At 48.2% G+C, this 19,513-nt stretch overlaps 2 protein-coding genes across 3 annotated transcripts; one reads left to right on the top strand and one right to left on the bottom strand.

The window, feature by feature from the left end:
• The first annotated feature begins 177 nt into the window (after positions 1 to 177).
• Positions 178 to 1,623, top strand: SELENOH (selenoprotein H). Of its 2 annotated transcripts, XM_003341539.4 has the most exons (4): positions 344 to 619; positions 713 to 858; positions 1,162 to 1,292; positions 1,465 to 1,623. In XM_003341539.4, exons 1-3 carry the CDS (start codon positions 495 to 497, stop codon positions 1,260 to 1,262), a joined length of 372 nt encoding a protein of 123 aa, XP_003341587.2. In that variant the 5' UTR covers positions 344 to 494; the 3' UTR covers positions 1,263 to 1,292; positions 1,465 to 1,623. The 2 variants fall into 2 exon arrangements, with proteins under 2 accessions (XP_056657702.1, XP_003341587.2); XM_056801724.1 differs by having other exon boundaries at positions 178 to 619; positions 1,162 to 1,623.
• Positions 1,624 to 1,628: 5 nt separating this feature from the next.
• Positions 1,629 to 19,355, bottom strand: BTBD18 (BTB domain containing 18). The gene is made up of 4 exons (XM_003341540.4): positions 18,976 to 19,355; positions 18,533 to 18,613; positions 16,797 to 16,965; positions 1,629 to 4,244 (listed from the first exon to the last, which is right to left on the bottom strand). The coding sequence occupies exons 3-4, from the start codon at positions 16,918 to 16,920 to the stop codon at positions 2,188 to 2,190; spliced, it is 2,181 nt and encodes a 726-aa protein (XP_003341588.1). The 5' UTR covers positions 16,921 to 16,965; positions 18,533 to 18,613; positions 18,976 to 19,355; the 3' UTR covers positions 1,629 to 2,187.
• Positions 19,356 to 19,513: the final 158 nt, after the last annotated feature.

The following is a 19,513-nucleotide window of genomic DNA, read 5'->3' as shown; positions in this document are numbered from 1 at the left end:
GGATGGGAGGGGGGGCCACCTCTGTATTCGAACTACGGTAGTATGAAGCTGGGGCCGAGGAAGGGCTGGGAGGGGCCTAAGCCTGGACAGAAAGGGCGTGTCCACGTGATCGGGGAGGGGGCGAGCTGAGGCGCATACCATTTAGCAGAAGGAGAGGAGGGAAAAGAAATCCCATTTACTCGGCCCTCAGCTAGTTAGAATGTCTCGCTGCCGATACGCTCCTGGAGTTTGCCGAGAGTGGTCTGTTCGAGAGAGCAGAACAGTGGAGGGCGACAAGACAGGTATCACTGGTATCTAACCTGGACCTCCCCCTCCAACACTTTGGTGCCAGGTGGTTGCTCCCCAAGGTCCCGCCCTCCACGTGGGGCTGGGCGGGGCTAGAAGCTGCGCACGCAGTCCGGAGTCACTGAGCTTGGCGGCGCGCGGGGATTCCAGGTCCTCGGTCTGCACGTGTGTGGTTCTCACCCATATCTCTGTTCCACGGCTCAGGTGCTATGGCTCCCCGCGGGAGGAAGCGTAAGGCGGACGTGGCGGCAGCTGCGTTAACCGAAAAGCCAGAGAAGCTGGCGCAGGGCGGCGAGGAGGGCGCGGGAGAAGCCCGCGTGGTCATCGAGCACTGGTGCGGCGCGGGAGGCGGAGGCGGGGGCGGGGGTGGGGAAGCGAGACCCCCGGAGCTACTCCCCACTCACGGCCTCCGGGCTTCTCCCCGCAGCCAGAGCTGACGTGTGTACGCGCGCCACGCCGAGGCCGTGGGCCAGGCGCTGCGCCTCGCCCGGCCAGGGCTGCCCGTTCTGCTGAACCCCGCCAAACCCCGCAGGAGCAGCTTCGAGGTGACGCTGCTGCGCCCCGATGGCAGCCGTGAGTGTGGGCCCCTGCGGAGCGAAGCGGGAGCGGGCTGGCGGGCGCCCAGAAGCTGCAAGGAATACCTTTGCTGAAAGCCACGGAGGGGGAAACTGAGGGACTGAGGCTAGCAAGCCCTGGGGGCTCCACGCTCCGTTTCGGAGCTGCCTGGACACTCGTGTTTGTAGACGAGGGTGAAGGCAGACTCACGTGGGTGAGCATGTATGGACTGGTGGGGGTGTCTGGGCGGGGGGAGGGCTCCTAAGAGACCTGGTTGCCGTCGGAGAGGTACTTCCCACGTCTTGTCTCCTCTTCCTCCAGGAGTGGAGCTCTGGAGCGGCATTAAGAAGGGCCCCCCACGAAAACTGAAGTTTCCCGAGCCAGCGCAGGTGGTGGAGGAGCTGAAGGCTCGGTTGGTGTAAGGAAGGCCAGCGCAGGACTTCTATAAGGAGGTTTGTCTCACCAGACAGGCTTGAGTTATCCCGTGAAGGAGGGGCCTTGCGTTCCTGAGCCCTTTTCTGTGTTCTCTGGGCCAGCCCGGGAAGAGCTGAGCACCCTGCTCCAGAGGCCTCAGGCTTCCCTCCCCCAAACTCAGACCCCCTAAGTCGACCCCCTTTGTTGCAGCTGCCTGTCCCCAGTGAGTTTGGAGCATCCATGATGGAACCTGACCAAATCTCCCAGTCACGTCCCTGAAGCTTGGGCTCCTTCTCCTGGGAATGGCGGCGGCGGTGCGTGGTGTCCCGTGATGTTGTTACATTGTTAATAAAAAGCTTTGATACAGAACTGGGACGGCAGGAGTGCCAGTTATTGGGGGGATGGGGGCTGGAGGCCACAGGCCTGAGACAGACATCACGCGGGGAGGCTTTAAAATGGTTTATTGAGAGTTAAGTGCATCTCCACTAACTCCCTGGAAGCGGAGAAAGGGCCTCCCCGAGTTTCCAGCAGAGGGTGAAGACCTGAGAACACCGATGGAAAGGCCTAAAGGACCCTGCTCTGGGCTTCTGAGGACCTTCCTCAGCCCCCCCAGGCCATCTGCTCCTCCAGCTGCTTTCTCCAAGGAGCTATCACTAAGGCAAACCCTCAGGGCCCAGGGAAGACTGGGTATGGGATGGAGGCAGGCAGGAGGCCTGGAGCCCAGTCCCAGGAAGCCCTGTTCTAGCTAATACCAAGCTGCTGGGTCTGGCCCAAGCCAGAGGCGCCCCTGCTTGTCCTGAGGCACCTGCACACTCCCGCCCCCCTTCAGTCCAAGAGCAGGGCTCGCTTCCTGCCGGGATCCTCTTCCTCTCCTGTGCCCGACTCGGAGCTCTGCCAGCTGTTGGGAGTGACCTCGCCCACCCAGCACCCCAGCTACGTCAACACATCCACCTCCGTCTCGGACTCTGACGAGGGGTCAGGCCACACAGACAGGCCATGGAAAGGGACCTGCCCGACCTGCGCCGTCCAGTCCACCACATCAATCTCCCCTTCCTCCTCCAGGCTGCCCGGGGACAGGCCCAGCTTGCTGGAGCTGTCGAGGGCCTCCTCCTTGATCTCAGGACACACTACCCCTGGATCTCCCTCGGGGTACAGCGTGTCGTCCACCACAGATGCTTTCCCATAGCCTGTGTCCACCCAGCTGGCACAGGGAGGTGACAAGTCTCCGTAAGGTGCGTGGAAGTGGATGGGGGACCCTGAGCAGAGCAGCTTGTCCCCCTGGCCCTCTGCTTGGGGGTCCCCGGGGGTAGTCTCTGAGGTCCAGGCAGGGGGCACGGACAGCTCTTCCCCTTCGCTCCCCTGGGAGGCCACAAGGGAGCTGAGGGGCTCCCCTGGTCCCTTGTCATCCCTGCTCTTGTCAGAGTCTTTCTCCAGGCCAGGGAAATCCCTTGGCCAGAGCTCCACCTCAGGCAAACACCACTCCTCCCCCTCAGCCCAGGTCTTCTCTGGCTCACTCAGGGCAAATGGGGGGGTCTTGGAGTTTCCGGCTGGGGGGCTCTCCAGGGAGTCCACGGAGGGGCCAATGTCTGAGTCACAGAGCATGAAGTCCAGTATCTCCTCAAGCTCGCTGGTGGCAGCTGCGCTGGTGATGCGGTACTCCTCGGCCTCACACGGCTGGCCCAGCAGGGCCGGGACAAACTCATAGGGCTCCCTGCAGTCTCCGCTCAGCATGGCTGCTTTCTCTACCATGTCTGGCACGTCGGGGCACTCTGACTTGATCTCTGCCTGCTCTGGGAACTGGCCAGTGGGCACCAACGTCTCCTGCAGCCTGGTGCAGGCTGGGGCATCCAGTGGGCACTGGCCCTCCTCCGCCACGGGCTTGTCCTCTTCCTCCAGCCCCTGCACCTCCTCAGCGGCCTCCCCACCGAGCCCCGAGGGCTGCTGGCTCTCCTGGGGGTCCCGGAAGGGGGGCTGCTGGCTCTCCTGGGGGTCCCGGGAGGGGGACTCCTGGACTACTTCCCAGCAGCTCCCATTGACAATCTTGCGCAGCTTCACCCGCCCCACCTGTCCCTCCTCTGCCGAGTCTGAGCTAGGTGCCCTGGCCTCGGGGCTCCGTTTCTTGTTGGCACCCACTTTGGAGGGCAGGGAAGGGCTGGCAGTGCCCTCTGGAGGGCCAACCTTCCCTGGCCCCTGTTCCTCTTCTGGGACCTCCTTGCTCAGAGTCTTCTGGCGCCAGAGGCGGCGACTAGGTGGCGTGGGCCCTGGAGTGGCCCCTGCCACAGCACCCAAAGTCTTTGCGGGGCACACATCAGGGGACAGCTTTGAGCGGCTCAGCCGGATCTTCCTGGGCAGTAGGGGCTCATCCACTGTGGGGCTGGGAGGAAAAAGCTCAGCGGCACCCAGGCCTGGCACTCTCCTGTTCTCCTTGGGCCCTTGCGCCTGGTTCTTGGTGGAAGAGCTCTCTGCCTGGGCAGGTGGACACACACGGGCTTTGCCCTTGGTCTCTGGCAGGTTCTCTGGGCTCTGCCCCCGGCTCTCCTTAGGGAGAACCTCCTCCTTCCCCAGGAGCTTGAGCTTCACGGCCCCAGGGACACAGGTTGCCTGGGGAGGAGGCAGGGGAGTCCGGGGCCGGCGGCCGGGCCCCACCACACGGGCTGAGATAGGGTCAGTGGGTGGGGGCTGCAGGCACTTGCGATTCAGGCGCCTGCCCTGGGCCACCCGCACCAGCTTCCCCCCTTCCAGCTGCAGTGACTCAAGCTCTGACACACGCAACTGCCGAGCAGCCAAAAGCACATCCTGGGCTTCCTCCCGGGAGACCTCCATCTCAGATGTGTACAGGAAGTCCACCAGCTTGCGCAGGGTCCCGATCTTCAGGCCCCCCAGCTCCAGCACCACCTTCCGGCCCTGGGCTGGCCGCTCTCGCTCCAGGCGCTCCGTGAAGAAGGGGCTGCAGGCCGAGAGGATGCAGCAGTGAGCTGGGACTGCCTCACCTGGAGGGGAACCCACCCAGACATGTCAGGTCACCAACGGGCAGTTTGGTCAGTCAATGGACAAAGCGGCCCCTTCCTCCCCCCCATGTGAAATTGAAGAAAGAGACATAAGGAGGGCTGGAGGGGACAGAGGACAGGACAGAGCTCTTCCCTTGACGGAGGAAGAAATGAGCCTCACTAGAGCGCCAGTCTCATGCCCTGGACCTTCAGAACTCCCTGTCCCCAAACCACATCCTAAAGCTAAAAGGAATTACCATAGAGATGTGTAGGGATTAACCAGCCCACAGTGACAGGAAGGAAAAACCATAGAGACAGGAAGTGAAGTAGAAAAAGGGTAGAAAAGGGGACCAGAGTCAGTTGGTCAGTTGCTGACAGTTAGGGTTGGCAGTTGGGGGGATGTGGGCTGCTGGGAGTATGTTGGGTTGCTGGTTGGCATTTAGTTGCTAGAATATAAAGGCGGGCCTGAACTTACTTAGGGTTTTTTGGGTTTGGGGTTTTTGGTTTGGGCTGTTAGGATTTTTTCTTTCTCGAACTTTTTGGGAGGTGGCTCTAACTGGGATTGGATTAAACACTGATTGGGTTGGGTTGGAACTTTGTGAGGTGGTTGTTAGCAGTAAATATGGACAGTTTTAGATAGTAATTACAGGTAGTTATAGGATAATTAGTATAGACAGGAAATTTTCTCTACCTCTTTCCTATATTTCTCTCCATTACTATATTCATTTTACTATATTTAACTATCTCTATTTTGATTGAACTAAACTGTTAATTGTTAAAGCTGCTAGAAGTTTTTTTCTCAGACTTAAAGGGATAACATTAATTTACAACTGCTATATTCTCATTACAACTTAAATTATTAAAAGCTGCTCTCTTATTTTGTCAAAAACCTTATTTTAACCCTTGCTGCATTCAGTCTCCCACAGACAGACAGGAGACCTGGGGGATGAGAGCTGCTATAGGCGCCAGTTCTTGTCCCCTGACTTTTGGCACACAGCATGTAAATGAAGAAGGGCTATTTTAAATTCCATCACAACATTTTACAAAGTCGATGGAAATGTCTTAGTTTCTTAGGTTTCTAGAGACCAAAGGGGACTTGGGTTACCCCAATGGCTCACAAATAGGAAACACAAGGTGGCAGAGTATTCTGTAAGCCAATCTGGGAACCTTTGGCATCTGTGGTTCTTAGGGTCCTCATGCTGTGGACAGGGATTTGTTCTGCACATGGTGAGCGCTTAAATGTTTGGGTTGTTTTTCATTCGTAATGCAAATGAACTGATATTATTTGTGATGTTCCAACATTCCTACAGAGCTCATTAGTCACAGGAGCCTTTTCCTGCAAGTTAGGGGGTTTATGTATTTGAAGTTATTTCTCTCTTCTCCATACAATCTGTTGGCATTCATGTATAAAATTACAGGTGAAAAATGTATAGGCATCTCCCTCTGAGAGAACAGCCTGAAACTATCTTCCTAGCAATGGCCAAACAACTTAGAGGCATAACTGCCAAGAAAATAGCACTAAGAGGCCTAGAGCCCTGTGCCCCTAGCCCCAGGACATCGCACATGTCCATAAAAACATTTCTTAACAGATCTTTTTATAGCAGCCAAAAATGGGAAACTTAGGGATTTTCTCTTGGGGAAGTTATATGAATGTAATGGAATATCACAGTACCAGAGGAAATAACAAAATGGTCTGTTTCAGGGGAAACTTAAACTTCTATGAACTGATGCAGAAGGAAGTGAGCAGAACTAGGAGAAAAATCTATACAAATGATATCAACATTATGGAGAAAAATAATTTTGAAAGTCTTTAGAATTCTGGGTGCAAGGATAAGTGACAAGTCTAGGAATCTGAAGAACTCCACTACTCACCATTTGTCAAAGAATTAACATGAAGAGAGATCTGTTTTCAGATATGATTAATACAGAAATGTTTTGCTGGGCTATGAATGCTTATGAGGCTTTTGATGTTCAGTGGGAAGTCAAGATATTGGCAGAGGCAGACTATAAATGCATGTAAAAATAAATCAATATATTTACCAAAAAGAAAGAAATCACAACTGTTAAGGAAGACTCATACATATTAACTGCTTCCTAACTGGTCTTTCTTTCAAAGATGTCCCCTTCCATTCCACCTTCTACTACACCCCTTTTCTTCTTAGAATGTAAGCTCCCTTGAGGGCAAGGACACTTTTTAAAAGCCTGACCTTCCATCTAAGAATCATTACTGAGTATCAGTTCCAAGGTAAGAGAGCAGTGAGGGCTAGGCAATGGGGGGTAAGCCCAGGGTCACACAGCGAGTGAGTCCAGAGTTGAACTAGGACCTCCCAGTCTCTGAGTCTGGCTCTCAATCCACTGTGCCACCTAGCTCTCTCCCTCCTCTTTCCCTGAAGCTTCAAATTCCTTGGAGGGGAAAGAGAGAGAAGACAGATAATGAAGGGGAAATCCAATATGATTCCACCAAGTACAGCTCAACCTCCACCAAGTACAGGTCTCGAGAGGACTCCCAAGTGGAGATGATACTCTCAGTAAGAGGAGGTGACAGGTCATAACCAGGTACGGACTGAGTAAGCATTCCAAAAGGTCTTGACAAGCTAGAAGACTGCCCAGAGTTAAGATTGCAATGAATAGAGATCAATGTTAAGTCTTACATTTGAATTAAAAAATAAACTTCCTAAGTAATAATAGATGGGGATGGCATGGTGAGGAAGCAGCTTCTCTGGAAAGGATCTGGAGTTTTTAGTGGATGGTAAAGGTTAACACTAATGAGCAAACAAGAGAAGATGTGTGAAAGGAAACCATTTATTAAACACCTACTATGATCCTGTAACCGCCCTGGGAGGTAGGTGCTATCATCATCTCCATTTTACAGCTGAGGAAACAGATAAAAGTGAAGTGACTTGCCCAGGGTCACACCCCCAGGAATGCTGGAGGTCAGAGATAAACTTAGCTCTGACTCCAAGCCCTGGGCTCTGGGTACTCTTGCCTTCCAATACCACTTAAATGCAACATTAGGCCATTTGGAGGGGCCCGTATCTGGGACAAGAGAGGTCCTGGTCAGATTGTAGCTAGAATACTGGGATCAGTTCTGGTTACCACATTTTAAAAAGGTCTCTGATAAGGTAAAAAACATCTAGAGAAGGTACCTGGAATGGTGAAGAGCCCCAAGTTCATGAAATGAGAGCTTCAGGTAAAGAAATATCCCCAAGACCAGTTAGCCTGGAAATGAAGAAACTTAGAGAAGACTTGTATGAACTTTTGCAGAGTGAAATGAGCAGGACCAAGAGAACAATTTATGTGACAAAAACAATACCGTACAGATAAGCAACTTGGGAAGTCTTCGGAACCCTGAGCAGTCATGATCCCGGGGGTGAAGACCTCAGGATGCAGTTGGAGATGGAAATGTTTTGACCATCGTCAAAGCGAGGAATTCTTTTTGCTTGACTATCATGTTTGTTATAAGGATTGGGTTTCTTGTTTTTGTCAGTGAGCAGGAGTGCAGGGGAAACGGGAAGGAGAGAAAATAAAATTTTTGTTAATTGAAAAAAAAATGAAATTAGACAAAGGAAAGGATAGATGGCCACAGCAATGTTTCAGCAAGGCCTCTTTTGGGATACAGATTTGATTAGATGGCACTGAGGCGACTCTGAAGCTCTGTCACTGTGTGCCCATAATCCGGGACTCCTGCTTCCTAGACCCATGTTTCTTTCAATTACCTTGACACATATATATGTAAACAATACATAAATGTAATATAATCGAATTATAGGCAATGAAGTATCCCCAGTGCCTTTGTGTAAAGTGCCGCACCAGTAGTGAGAAAGATCTAGATTTGACACCTACTTCTTGGCACTTACTAGCTGCAGGACTGGCAAATCACTGAAAGTCTCTGAGTCTCTTTCCTGTAAAATTTGTAAAATGGGATCATAACTTAGTATCTACCTCAAGGGCTATTGGGGGATCAAATGAGATCAAACACAAAGTTATCTGCCAATTTTAAAGGGCTACAGAAAAAACCAACTATTATCAGACCATAAAACCATTATTATTATTAGACCATAGGAACTCTCTATAAGTACATTATAAATGTTGGCCAATGGAGAAAGGGGAGATAGGAAAGCCCCAAAACAACTGCTCAGCACAAAGTTGCTAACTTCAGAATCTCAAAGCTAGCAGCCCTTAAGTGGGGCTCACCTGGGAAAACTTGAGAGAGAAAACATAAGAACTGCTCACAAAGTCTTTTTTTTTTTTTAAACTACTTTCTGCCTTATTAATGACTCTAAGAGAGAAGGACAAGAGTTAGGCAAATGGGGTTAAGTCACTTGCCCAGGGTAACATAGCTTTGGAAATGTCTGAGGCCAGCTTTGAACCTGGGTTCTCTCAACTTCAGGTACGGTGCTCTATCCACTTTTTTTTTTTAATTTAAAAAATTTTTATTGATTAACTCATTTAGAATTTTTTCCCCATGGTTTCATGATTCATGTTCTTTCCCTCCCCCCTCCCAGAGTGGATGAGCAATTCCATTTTTTTGTTTTAATTTATTTGTTTGTTTACAGTTTGGGGTATGGTTCCATGGTTCCATGATTCATGTTCTTTCCCTCCCCTACTCCCTCCCCCTCCATAGCCAATGAGCAATTGAACTGGGTTTTACATATACCATTGATCAAGACCTATTTCTGTATTACTAATATTTGCAATAGAGTAATTGTTTAGAGTCTACATCCCCAGTCATATCCCCATTGAACTACGCGATCAATCAGTTGTTTTTCTTTTGTGTTTCTACTCCCACAGTTCTTTCTCTGGATGTGGACAGTATTCTTTCACATAAGTCCCTCGGGATTTTCCTGGTTCATCCACTCTGTTTCCTAGCTCCCCCCAACACTTTCTAAAGTTATAAAAAGTGTATGTTCATGTGAGTTAGGGATGGAAGAAGAGCCATTAAAAAATGAACTAATTCAATGTCATGTTTTGACAGATGAGGAAACTGAGTCACAGAGAGAAATGATTTGGCCAAGGTCACAGTAATAATTAAGTCAACAAGTCAGAAGCTGGCTCCAAATTGAGACCTCTTGCCATCCTATTACAGCAGTCTCCAGCTGGTGATTTCTAACATATACAATTCCTTTTAAGAAGCAAAAAGAAAATCCCTATCATCTCACCAAAAGGAAAAAATCCCCAAACCACCCACAAACAAGACTGATCAACAATCTGAGGAGCAAGAAGTTCCACAGGCATTTTGAGACCCAAAAGCATTTGCAATAACCCCTAGTGTCTTTAGATTTTAAGGAGAGAAAAATCCATGCAAAATTCACTATAGAAAAATAATTCATCTCATCAGGAGTCACTTAGTCTCAAGAATGACACCACAGTTCAGTAGGTCACAAATGATAATGGCCTAAGAGAGTTATTGGGTTCAAGAATCTCAAAATGGAGAGCAAGAGAGACTTTGCAGTGATTTGTACTAAGAAAGTATATTGTCTGTATTTCTACAAGTAAGTGATTTCTGTCAATGTACCAACTGTAAATTGGTCTTTCTCCAAGAGAAGATGAAGGAGTTTAAGGAATATCTCTCCAGTGTCCATATTATCAGAGATAATAAAATGTCCTCTCAAATGGAAGCAAGGTTTTTGCGGAGGGAGGAAAAAATCTGAAGTAGTAGATATGAGGCTGGAGAATAATAGAAGGATACACACAGACTTCAAGAAAGGAAAGGAAAAATAATAATGAATGTATACAAATAGCTAAAAAACAAACATCTGAGTCCTTTTCCTGAAGAGGAGGGAGATGGAATGAAGAAAGTAGAGCCCCAGAAGCTACCAGGTGAAGAAGAGCTAAGGTTGTTGGCTCCCTGCTCAGGGGTACTGAAACAACAATCTGTGGATATGATAAGAATACAGAGGTCTCTTGCCTTCTGGGCATATTTGTCCACGACATAACAGAGAACCTTCCAAGACTGGTCCAAACAGATGACTATTTCTTACTTCTGATGATTCTGGTGGACACAAATGATCCGAAAGATTACAAAGTCTTGGTCAAGAAAATGAGTAGGACACCTGGGTGGCTCAGTAGATTGAGAGCCAGGCCTAGAGATGGGAGGTCCTAGGTTCAAATCTGGCCCCAGACACTTCCTCGATGTGTGACCCTGGGCAAGTCACTGGCCCCCCATTGCCTAGTCCTTACTGCTCTTCTGCCTTGGAACCAATACATAGCATTGATTCCAAGATGAAGGTAAGGGTTTTTAATAAACAAGCTCTAAAAAGGGGAAAGAGAAGGGTGAGCAAAAGCAATTACCTTAGCTTGGAAAAGAGGAAGAAGAGGGTAGAACTTGCAATTTCTCTTGCCTGGGGTATATGAAAAGAATACCCTAAAAAGCACAGAGGAAGAGCAGGCATTCAATGAAAATATGGACTTACTTGAAATGGACAAAGGAGAGCTGGACACACATGTAACAGGACAATGTAAAAACATATTAAACTGAGGGGCAGCCAGGTAGCTCAGTGGACAGAGTGCCAAGGCCTTGAATCAAAGAGGTTCTGGGTTCCAATATGACCTCAGACACTTCTAGTTGTGATTCTGAGCAAGTTACTTATCTCTGTTTGCCTAGCTCTTGGATCAAATAAACTTCCAAGAAGGAAAGGTTACCAGGTATCAGTAGTAAAGGGAACATGTAAAGGGCCATAGCAATGAGGAGCAATGAATATCTTAACCCCTGCCCTCATCCCAACATTAATCAGGGGGCATGAAAGTGGGGCCAAGGCAGGCAAAGAGCAATCAGCAACAGCATATTGCCAGAAGGGAGCCAGGGCTCAGTGAGTACAAGTGATAAAGGAAAGCAAATCTGTTACCCTATGGAGCACACATTCCTGAGAACTCTATGGGAGTGGGGGGCAGACTGAAGGGGAGCATCAAGATGGCAGGTTATTGGGTTAGACTTTGCTGATATTGAAACAAAGAACACCATAAAAGAGAACAATGTTCCAAAGGAAGCATAGACAAGCAGGATAGTCCCTTGCCATCCTTTACAATAGTTTTGAAAGGAATGTGTGGTATCCTATATGTTTGAATGAAATAGTAGATTGTGTTCTACATGTACACTGAAACACTTTGTTGTTGTTTTTGTTGTTGTTGTTGTTAAAATCTTAAAAACAAAATTGTTTATTGATTATAAAGCAGTCATCATCAAAACAATCTGGTACTGGCTAAGAAAAAGAGGGTGGATCAGGGCAAGGGATTAGATGCACAAAAACCTAGTAACAAATGGCCACCATAATTGAGTGTTTGAGGAATCAAAAGATAGAAATTTTTGGGACAAAAATTTGCTGTTTGACAAGAACTGCTGGGAAAATTGGAAAATGGTATGGCAGAGACTGGGACTAGACCAACATTTCACATCACATACCAAGGGACGGTTAAACATGTACATGATTTAAATATTTTTATTATATTAAAAAGGTTCTACACACACACACACACACACACACACACACACTCAATGCAACCAAGATTAGATGGAAAGCAGAAAGCTAGAAAAATTTTAATCTTTGATAAAGGTCTAAATTCTCAAAAATATAGAGAACTAAGTCAAATTTATAAAAAATTTTCCAATTGATAAATGGTAAAAGGATATTGAACAGACAGTTTCCAGGAAAAGAAATCAAAGCTATCTATAGTCATATGAAAAAATGTTCTACCTCACTACTGTTTAGAGAAATGCAAATTAAAACAACCCTGAAGAGCCACCTCTCATACCTATCAGATTGGCTATTATTACAGAAAAGGAAAATGATAAATTTTGGAAGGGATGTAAGAAAATTGATATACTAATACATTATTGGTAGAGTTGTGATCTAATTCAACCGTTCTGGGGAGCAATTTAGAACAATGCCCACAGGTCTCTAAAACTGCATACCATTTGATCTATTAACACAATTACAAGGTCTATATCCCAAAGACATCAAAAAGAGGAAAAAGGACCTATCTATACAAAATATTTATTGCAGCTCTTTTCACAAAAATTTGAAATTAAGGGGTTATTCATCAACTGGAGAATGGCTAAACAATTTGTGGTCTATGATAGTTATGAAACACTAATGTGCTATACAAATGACAAGTAGGATGATTTCAGAAAAATCTGGAAAGGCGTACACGAACTGGTGAAATGTTAGGTAAGCAGAACCAGAACACTGTACACGGTAATAGCAATATTTCTTAGTGAACAACTGTGAATGACCCAGTTATTCTCAGTAATGTAGTAATTCAATACAATCCTGAGATTCATGATGAAAAATGTCATCTGCCCTCCAAGAAAGAACGAAAGGAGTCTGAATGCAAACTGAAACATACTAAATTTCATTTTCTTTTTTTCCATTTGAGATCTCTTCCACAAAATTATTAACATGGAAAAATATTTTTCACGATTACACATGTAAAATCTACATCAGATTGCTTACTATCTCACAGAGGAGGGAGGGTAGTGAAGGAGTGAGAGGGAGGGTCAGAAGACGGGAGAGAATTTGGAACTCAAAACTGAAAAAAAACATGTTAAAATTATTTTTACATGTAATTAAGGAAAAATAAAGTATTAAATAAAGGCAAGCTCTACAATAAAAAATACAGAATAAAGTTGTTTAAAAATTAATTTTAGAGCAAACAGAGGTGATGGATTAGCATTCATGGCATAATGGATAGGGTCTTGGGGCTTGGAGTTAGGAAGACCTGGGGTCAATTCCTGCCTTAAGATACTTATTAGCTGTAGGCTTGGGGAAGTCATTTAGCCTGTAAAAGTGGGAATAATATGACTTATCTTGCAGAATTGTAAGGCTGAAATGAGAAAAGGTGAAGTTTTTTGTAAACTTTAAGGAACTATACAAATGTTATCATTATTGTTATTGTTGTTACTGGGGTGGGGGAGATAGCAGGAAGTCAATGATTTGCAAATAGCAAAAATAAAATTGTTTTTCTGAAAGATTAATGAATGAATAGGGAATTTTATCTTTAATGCTGCTATAGTCAGAAGACAAGGAAGAGAAGTCTGGGAAACAAAACCTTAGTCTGGCCTGGAGCCAGAAAGATGAGAGGTAGGTGACTACTTCTTCAGACATTCCTCCATTCCTCCATCGCTCACTCTCTCTCTGTGTCTGTCTGTTTCTCTTTTTCTCTCCTGCTTTCTCTCTCTCTCTATCTCTCTCTCTCAAAACCTGGAAAGCATTCTTAATCTGTCTTCATAATTGCAGCTATCAGAAGGTGAAGATCAACCAAGGAGGCAATTCTTGCTGGAGCAGAAATAATAGAAAGCTTAAAGCTGACTTGACCACATTTTCCCCAGAGCTTGTGAGAAAGGAGAGGAAAGATGGCTGTATTCTGTCAGCAGAAGGTGCTAGCAGATTTCAGAGGAAGGATAAGTAGCATCCATAGGACTCAAATCCTACAGTGGAAGTCAGCTGAGAAGGCTGAATAGGAAATTTTGAGGAGAGAAAGAAAAACAACTCCGACAAGGAGGAAGGCAGAAGTTGTGTGAAGAGAACAATATAGATACACAGAGAACACAATAGTTTAATAATTTTCAAAATTAATTTAAAAATTAATTTTTATAAAGGACCACATGGAAGACAAAAATAAGAAGTCACAAAACATGAAAAAAAGCGCTCTATTAAGAGTTGAGGCTGCCAGTGAGGGTACCCACAAAACAAAAAGGATGGGATTTTTCTAACCATATTGGCTGAAAGGACAACATGGGACAGTGGGGTTGTTTTTGGGATGGGTGGGAAGATGCTAACTGATAACACAGAAGCCACTGTTGTTCAATTCATATTTTGTTTTTCTCTTCCAAAGAGAACAGATGACTCCTGGATTAGAAAGGGCAGAAGATACCTCTAAGAGGGAGCTGACACCCAAGAAAATAAGGATGTGGGAGGAGAATGCCTACCTGCCCATCAGAAATTCAGGACCCTGGCCCAAATGGACTACCCACTCAGAACAAGCTGGTACAATGCTTGAGCCAATGTTGGTGGTATCTGCAAGACCAGCATGAAAGAGAGAAGAAACTGTAGCCCTGGAAAGGGCAAATGTATTCCTCTTCAAAACAGAGAAGGAAATGGAGCCTGTAAACCACAGGTCAATGACTTGAAGTGCTGGGAAAATTCTGGAGATGGTCAGTAAAGAGATGATTAATGAGCATCTGTAAAAGACCCTGGTAGTTTGAAAGAGTCAACATCACTTCATTAAGAATAAATTGTATTGGGGGGTAGCTTGGTGGCCCAGAGGATAGAGCATCAGGCTTAGAGACAGGAAGTCCTGGGTTCAAATGTGGCCTCAGACACTTTCTAACTGGGTGACCCTGGACAAGTCATCCCCACTGCCTAGCCCTTACCACTCTTCTGCCTTGGATCTGATACCTAACATTTAATATTGATTCCAAGCAAAGTAACGGTTATTTAAAAAAAAAAAAGAATCATGTCTGACTAATTGTCTTTCCTTTTCTGATGGGCCACCAAACTAGGAAATCAAGGGAATGCTAGAGATTGTGTCTACCTAGATTTTATGGCTATCACTAACATTTCTAGAACATTGTATAAGGTTTATAAGGTGATTTACAAAATCCAGGGAGGAAAGTGCTATTAATATCTCTTCCTCCCCACACCCCTAGCCTTAATTTTTGCCTTTTTTTTTTAAACCCTTACCTTTCATCTTAGAATCAATACTATGTATTGGTTCCAAGGCAAAAGAGCAGTTAAAGGCTAGGTGAGGATTGTGACCTGCCCAGGGTCGCTCAGTTGGGAACCCACTTCCCATCTAGGCCTGGCTCTCAATCCACCGAGTCACCCAGCTGCTCCCACCTTCTGTCTTAACAATTCTAAGGCAGAAGCATAAGGGTTGGGCAATTGTGGTTAAATGACTTGCCCAGGGTCACATAGATGGGAAATGTCTTGAGGCTGAACTTGAACTCAAGACCTCCTGTCTCCAGGCTTGGCTCTCAATCCACTGAGCCACCTCGCTGCCCCTATTAATATCATCTTAAAGAACTTGCCCAGGGTCCTATTAATCTAATGTCCCAAACTGGATTTGAACTCCGGTCTTCCTGACTCCAACTCCAGCACTTTACCCACTGTGCCAAGCAATGCATTTGAGAGTATTTCACCCGATTCTTGAGGAGGATTTGGAATTGGTCGAATGTCTGAGAGCAGGGTTTGGTATCACTTGGTGAGAGGTGTCCAGCAGAGTGCCATGGGTAACTAACTAAACCCCTAGTTTTATACAGGGAGATTCCCCAAAACCTTATTTTTAGTTATGAGAGGAAGTTTAAGTCTTCAGTGACAAAGCTGGGACTCACCCAGGTTCCCTGACTCCAAACTGTACTTTCTGGATGGTGCCACACTTTGGGTTGAATGTTTTTATCAATGGTCTGGATAAAGGCACAGATGGCATGCTTTATCATAGTGACATATTAATAACAAAGCTGGGAGAGAGGGCTAACAGGCTGGAGAAAAATCAAGACCTAAAAGTGGTCTCAAGAGATTGGAGCCTTCAGATGGATCTAATCAGATGAAATTCAATGGAAACTCTCAGACTTGGGTTTAATAAACCAATTTCACAAGTATAATAGGGTTGGGAGGCTGTTAATTAGACAGTAGTTGGTCTAAAGATCTGAACATTTTAGTGGCCCACAAGCTGGATCTGAATCAACAGGGTGATGCTGTAGTCAAAAATGCTAATGTGGGAAGCAGCTGGGTGGCTCAGTGGACGGAGAGCCAGGCCTAGAGGCAAGAGTCCTGGATTCAAATCTGGCCTCAGATACTTCCTAGCTGTGTGACCCTGGGAAAGTCACTTAATCCCCATTGCCTAGCCCCTTTCTGCTCTTCTGCCTTGGAACCAACATACAGTATTGACTCTGAGATGGAAGTTGAGGGTTAAAAAAAAAAAGAATAAGGGTCAAAAGACCAGAATTTGGAGCTGCTGCCTTAGAGAACTTCCTTACCACTCCTTTCAGTTATACCTGGAGCCACTGCTTCCATTTCCTCTTTCCTCTCTGTTATTGCTTCTGTGTCTCTCTTCCTCCTCCCTCCCCATCAGTTCTAGCTTGGATAGCCTGTGCCAATTCATAGCTCCATTCCCTCTCCAGGGAACTTTGAAGCCAAAGGTGGCCCTGTGGCATCATAATGCAAACTGCAGTTTGGGGGCAGGCACCAACTCTGCTTTAGCATTTGGATCTTTCAGGCTCAACTTGATGCTTAGATTTTGTAAAACTTAATTTTTAAATTCATTCATTCGTTTATCTGTTTGTTCATTCACTCATTTGTTCTCCCTCTTCTTTTTTAAGTCCACTCATTCTTGTCAAATGAAGATTGGGGAAGGAAGCAGGATGCTCAGCCAGTGGAAGGAAAGATTAGGGGGATGGGGGGAGTATTTAGGGAAGGCGGCAAATATAACATAACAAGCTTGCTGCTGCTGCAGCTGCTACTGCTTTCTTTTCTTTTTCTTTTGTTTTTTACAAAACTCGTATCTTCCATTTTAGATCAACATTGTAGGGGCTTTTCCTCTGGTGGAGCAGCCTCTTACCTTCTGCCTGCAAGAGAACATCACAGAACACGCCGCTCTGCTGCTGGTGATGGAGCTGCAGAAAAGCCAAGCGGAGGAGCCTGGGATTCCTGTAGAGGATTTTGGGGCTCTCAGGAGAACACATGATGGTCGCCCCAAGGACGCTTCTCCCCGTTCACCAATTGGGTACCTGACAAGTAAGATGTGGTACTTCAGAGACTCAGTTCTGCTTTTTTTTTAAACCCTCAACTCTAAGGCAAAAGAGTAACAAGGACCAGACAATAGAGATTAGGTGACTCACTCAGGGTCACATAGGTAGGAAGTATGTGAGTTCAGATTAGACACATGTTTTATCCATTTTTTTTTCAAGTGGAAAGCAATAAGGGAAGAAAACAACCCAATTGTACAGCCTTTTCCCCACAACAATCAGTGAAATGGGACAGGGGCTAGTACTGTGATGCCATTTTATAGGTGAACAAACTAAGGCTCAGAGAGATGAAAGGATTCTCAGTCACCCAACTAATTGCCTCGGTGGGAATGGCAGCCAAATTTCTCCTGAATCCAAGCTCTTTCTACTCCCTCCAGCTATGTGGAAAGAGAAGGAACCAGGGGCTCCTCCACAAAGAAGTCCCGGGAAAAGGCCCTTTGGGTTTCCTAGACCTCGGCCCTTCCCTGGGGCGGCTTTGGCCTGCTGCATGCCCACTAACCAGCAGGGGGTGCAGCGTGTTTAGGAGCCTTGCCCGCCCAGGGAGCAGGACTGGTTGGCACAGGGAGCCACCAGGGACCTTTGCCAGCTGGGCCCCCAGTCCCTAGAGGAGGCCTGGCTCTGTCCCTGGTTCCACACTGTGGTCTGAGGGATCGGTGCTTATCTCCTATCACTGGTTTCTCTCTATTCCTGCACATTCCAGAACAGGTCTCTAGACAATGGTTTAGGAGGGGAGCCCTGGCCTAGGAGACCATCCTCTGGTGCCTTTTGTTACCGGCTCTCATCTAGACATGAAGCTCTTACAGGTGCCCAGGCCCTGAGGTGGGAGAGGAGGGAAGGAGGTATGCCCAGTGCCCAGTGGAGGCCTGGTACAGACATGCTGACTGGGGCAGGAAGGAAGGAAGCTTTCTAACCCACATCTTCTGTCTCAGAAACAGTTCTGCAAATTGGTGCCAAGGCAGCAGGGCCACAGGGTTAAGTGACTGGCCCAGGATCACACAGCTAGAAAGCCTTGGAGGCCAGATTTGAACCCAGGCCTGGCTCTCAATCCACTGGGCCACCCAGCTGCCCCCATGTACACATAAACACACACACTCAGAACTAGGCTGTCTAGTGACCTGAGAGCCGGGTCTGGGTTCATAGCTATGTGACTCTAGGCCAGTCACTTCACCCCCTTATCCCCACAGGTAGCCCAGCTGGGAAGCTCCAAGGAAGGCTGACCCTGAGTGGGTCAGGCAGTATTTGAGGTGGGCCCTAAAGGGAAGGCTGGGAAGAGCTCTCAGGGTGGGGGAAGGGAGTAACATGCTCCTGGCCTAGGTCTCGGAAGCTTCTCAGGGAGGGGGGTGACGCCAGACCTCTAGAAGTTTCTAGCAGCACCAGGCCCTAATGATTTGGGTGATGCGAGTTAAAGGGTGGGAGAGCCCTGGGAGGGGCCTTCAAGGCCCACTCCGGGAGAAACTGAGGCCACAGAGCAGAGTGGTAAGAGGGGGAGGCCAGACCCTACTTAGACTCCCAAAGCATGCATGTTCTTTCCACGGGTGCCCACACTCACTCCAAAGGCAGGTGGGCAGCCTCCTGTCACCATATGCGGCTCTCTTTCTCTGTCGGGTGGGGTATTGGACACAAGTCAAGGCTACGGGGAAGAGACAAGGGCAGAACAGTTAAGGGATGTATTGCATCCTACCATCCCGTTACAAAGAAGGCCCGCTACAACGTAGGAGAGTGGGAAGCCCCGGCATGCCGTGGGGCCTGGTGCCTCGGGGGCACTGGGCCTCAGTTTTCCTCCCTAGCCTTCCCCTCCTCTCTCAGTGCCCAGGTAGTCCCACCCCCGGGGGCTGGCAGCACCATCCCACCACCCCCTCCGACGGCCTGAAGGGGCACCAGGTTCGGGTCTGGGCCGTGGAGGCAGGGCTCGAAGTCCACCCACATCGCTGGTAGCCTTCCCTTCCCCTCGTGTCCCACCCAGCTGCTCCAGGACCCAGGTGGGGGCTTCACCTCTGGGCGCCCCACTGGCGGGGTCCCTCCGGCCGCAGCTCAAGCACCCAGGCCGGCCTGGGGCCGCTTCCCGCCCCGACCACCCCCGGGGCGCAGCGGGAACCCGGGAGCCAAGGTGGGCGTGGAAGGAAGGGCGGACCCCTGCAGCGCAGGGGTGCCTGGGAGGGCAGCCGGGCGGAGGCGGGCTCTCTGCGTCGTCGCGGCCATGCGGGGCAGCGAGCTTACATGGTGCAGGTGCCAGCGCCGGCCGCAGGGGGCAGCGCAGGGCGGCGGGCTGGGGACCAGGGGCGGCGCGGAGCAGGCCACGCGGCTCCCGAGGGTGCGGCGCCGGCGCCGAGTGGCCACGTGCCCCCCTCCCCCCTGCCGCCGCCGCCGCTGCCACCGCTGCCACCGCCTCGCCACTCAATTGGAACGCGGGCCCGGGCGCCCCAACCCAATGGCCTTCGCCAGGCCTCGCATCGGGACCCGCCCCTTCCGAATCTGCCCGGCAACATCGTTTCCATTGGCTCGGGGGTGCCGCCGAAGCCCAATCGTGAGA

This window comes from Monodelphis domestica, chromosome 6, assembly GCF_027887165.1.
Source record: "Monodelphis domestica isolate mMonDom1 chromosome 6, mMonDom1.pri, whole genome shotgun sequence".
Lineage (NCBI taxonomy): Eukaryota > Metazoa > Chordata > Mammalia > Didelphimorphia > Didelphidae > Monodelphis > Monodelphis domestica.
The sequence above is the reverse complement of the archived record's forward strand: the minus strand, read 5'-3'. Positions and strand labels throughout refer to the sequence as shown.

What these genes read in the sequence shown, in the direction of transcription:
- BTBD18 (XM_003341540.4), bottom strand. Translation starts at nt 16,920, where the DNA reads ATGTGTTCTCCTGAGAGCCCCAAAATCCTCTACAGGAATCCCAGGCTC. An exon ending in TGTTCTCTTGCAGGCAGAAG is followed by an intron (nt 4,245 to 16,796) that starts GTAAGAGGCTGC and finishes GTTCCCCTCCAG; the next exon opens with GTGAGGCAGTCCCAGCTCAC.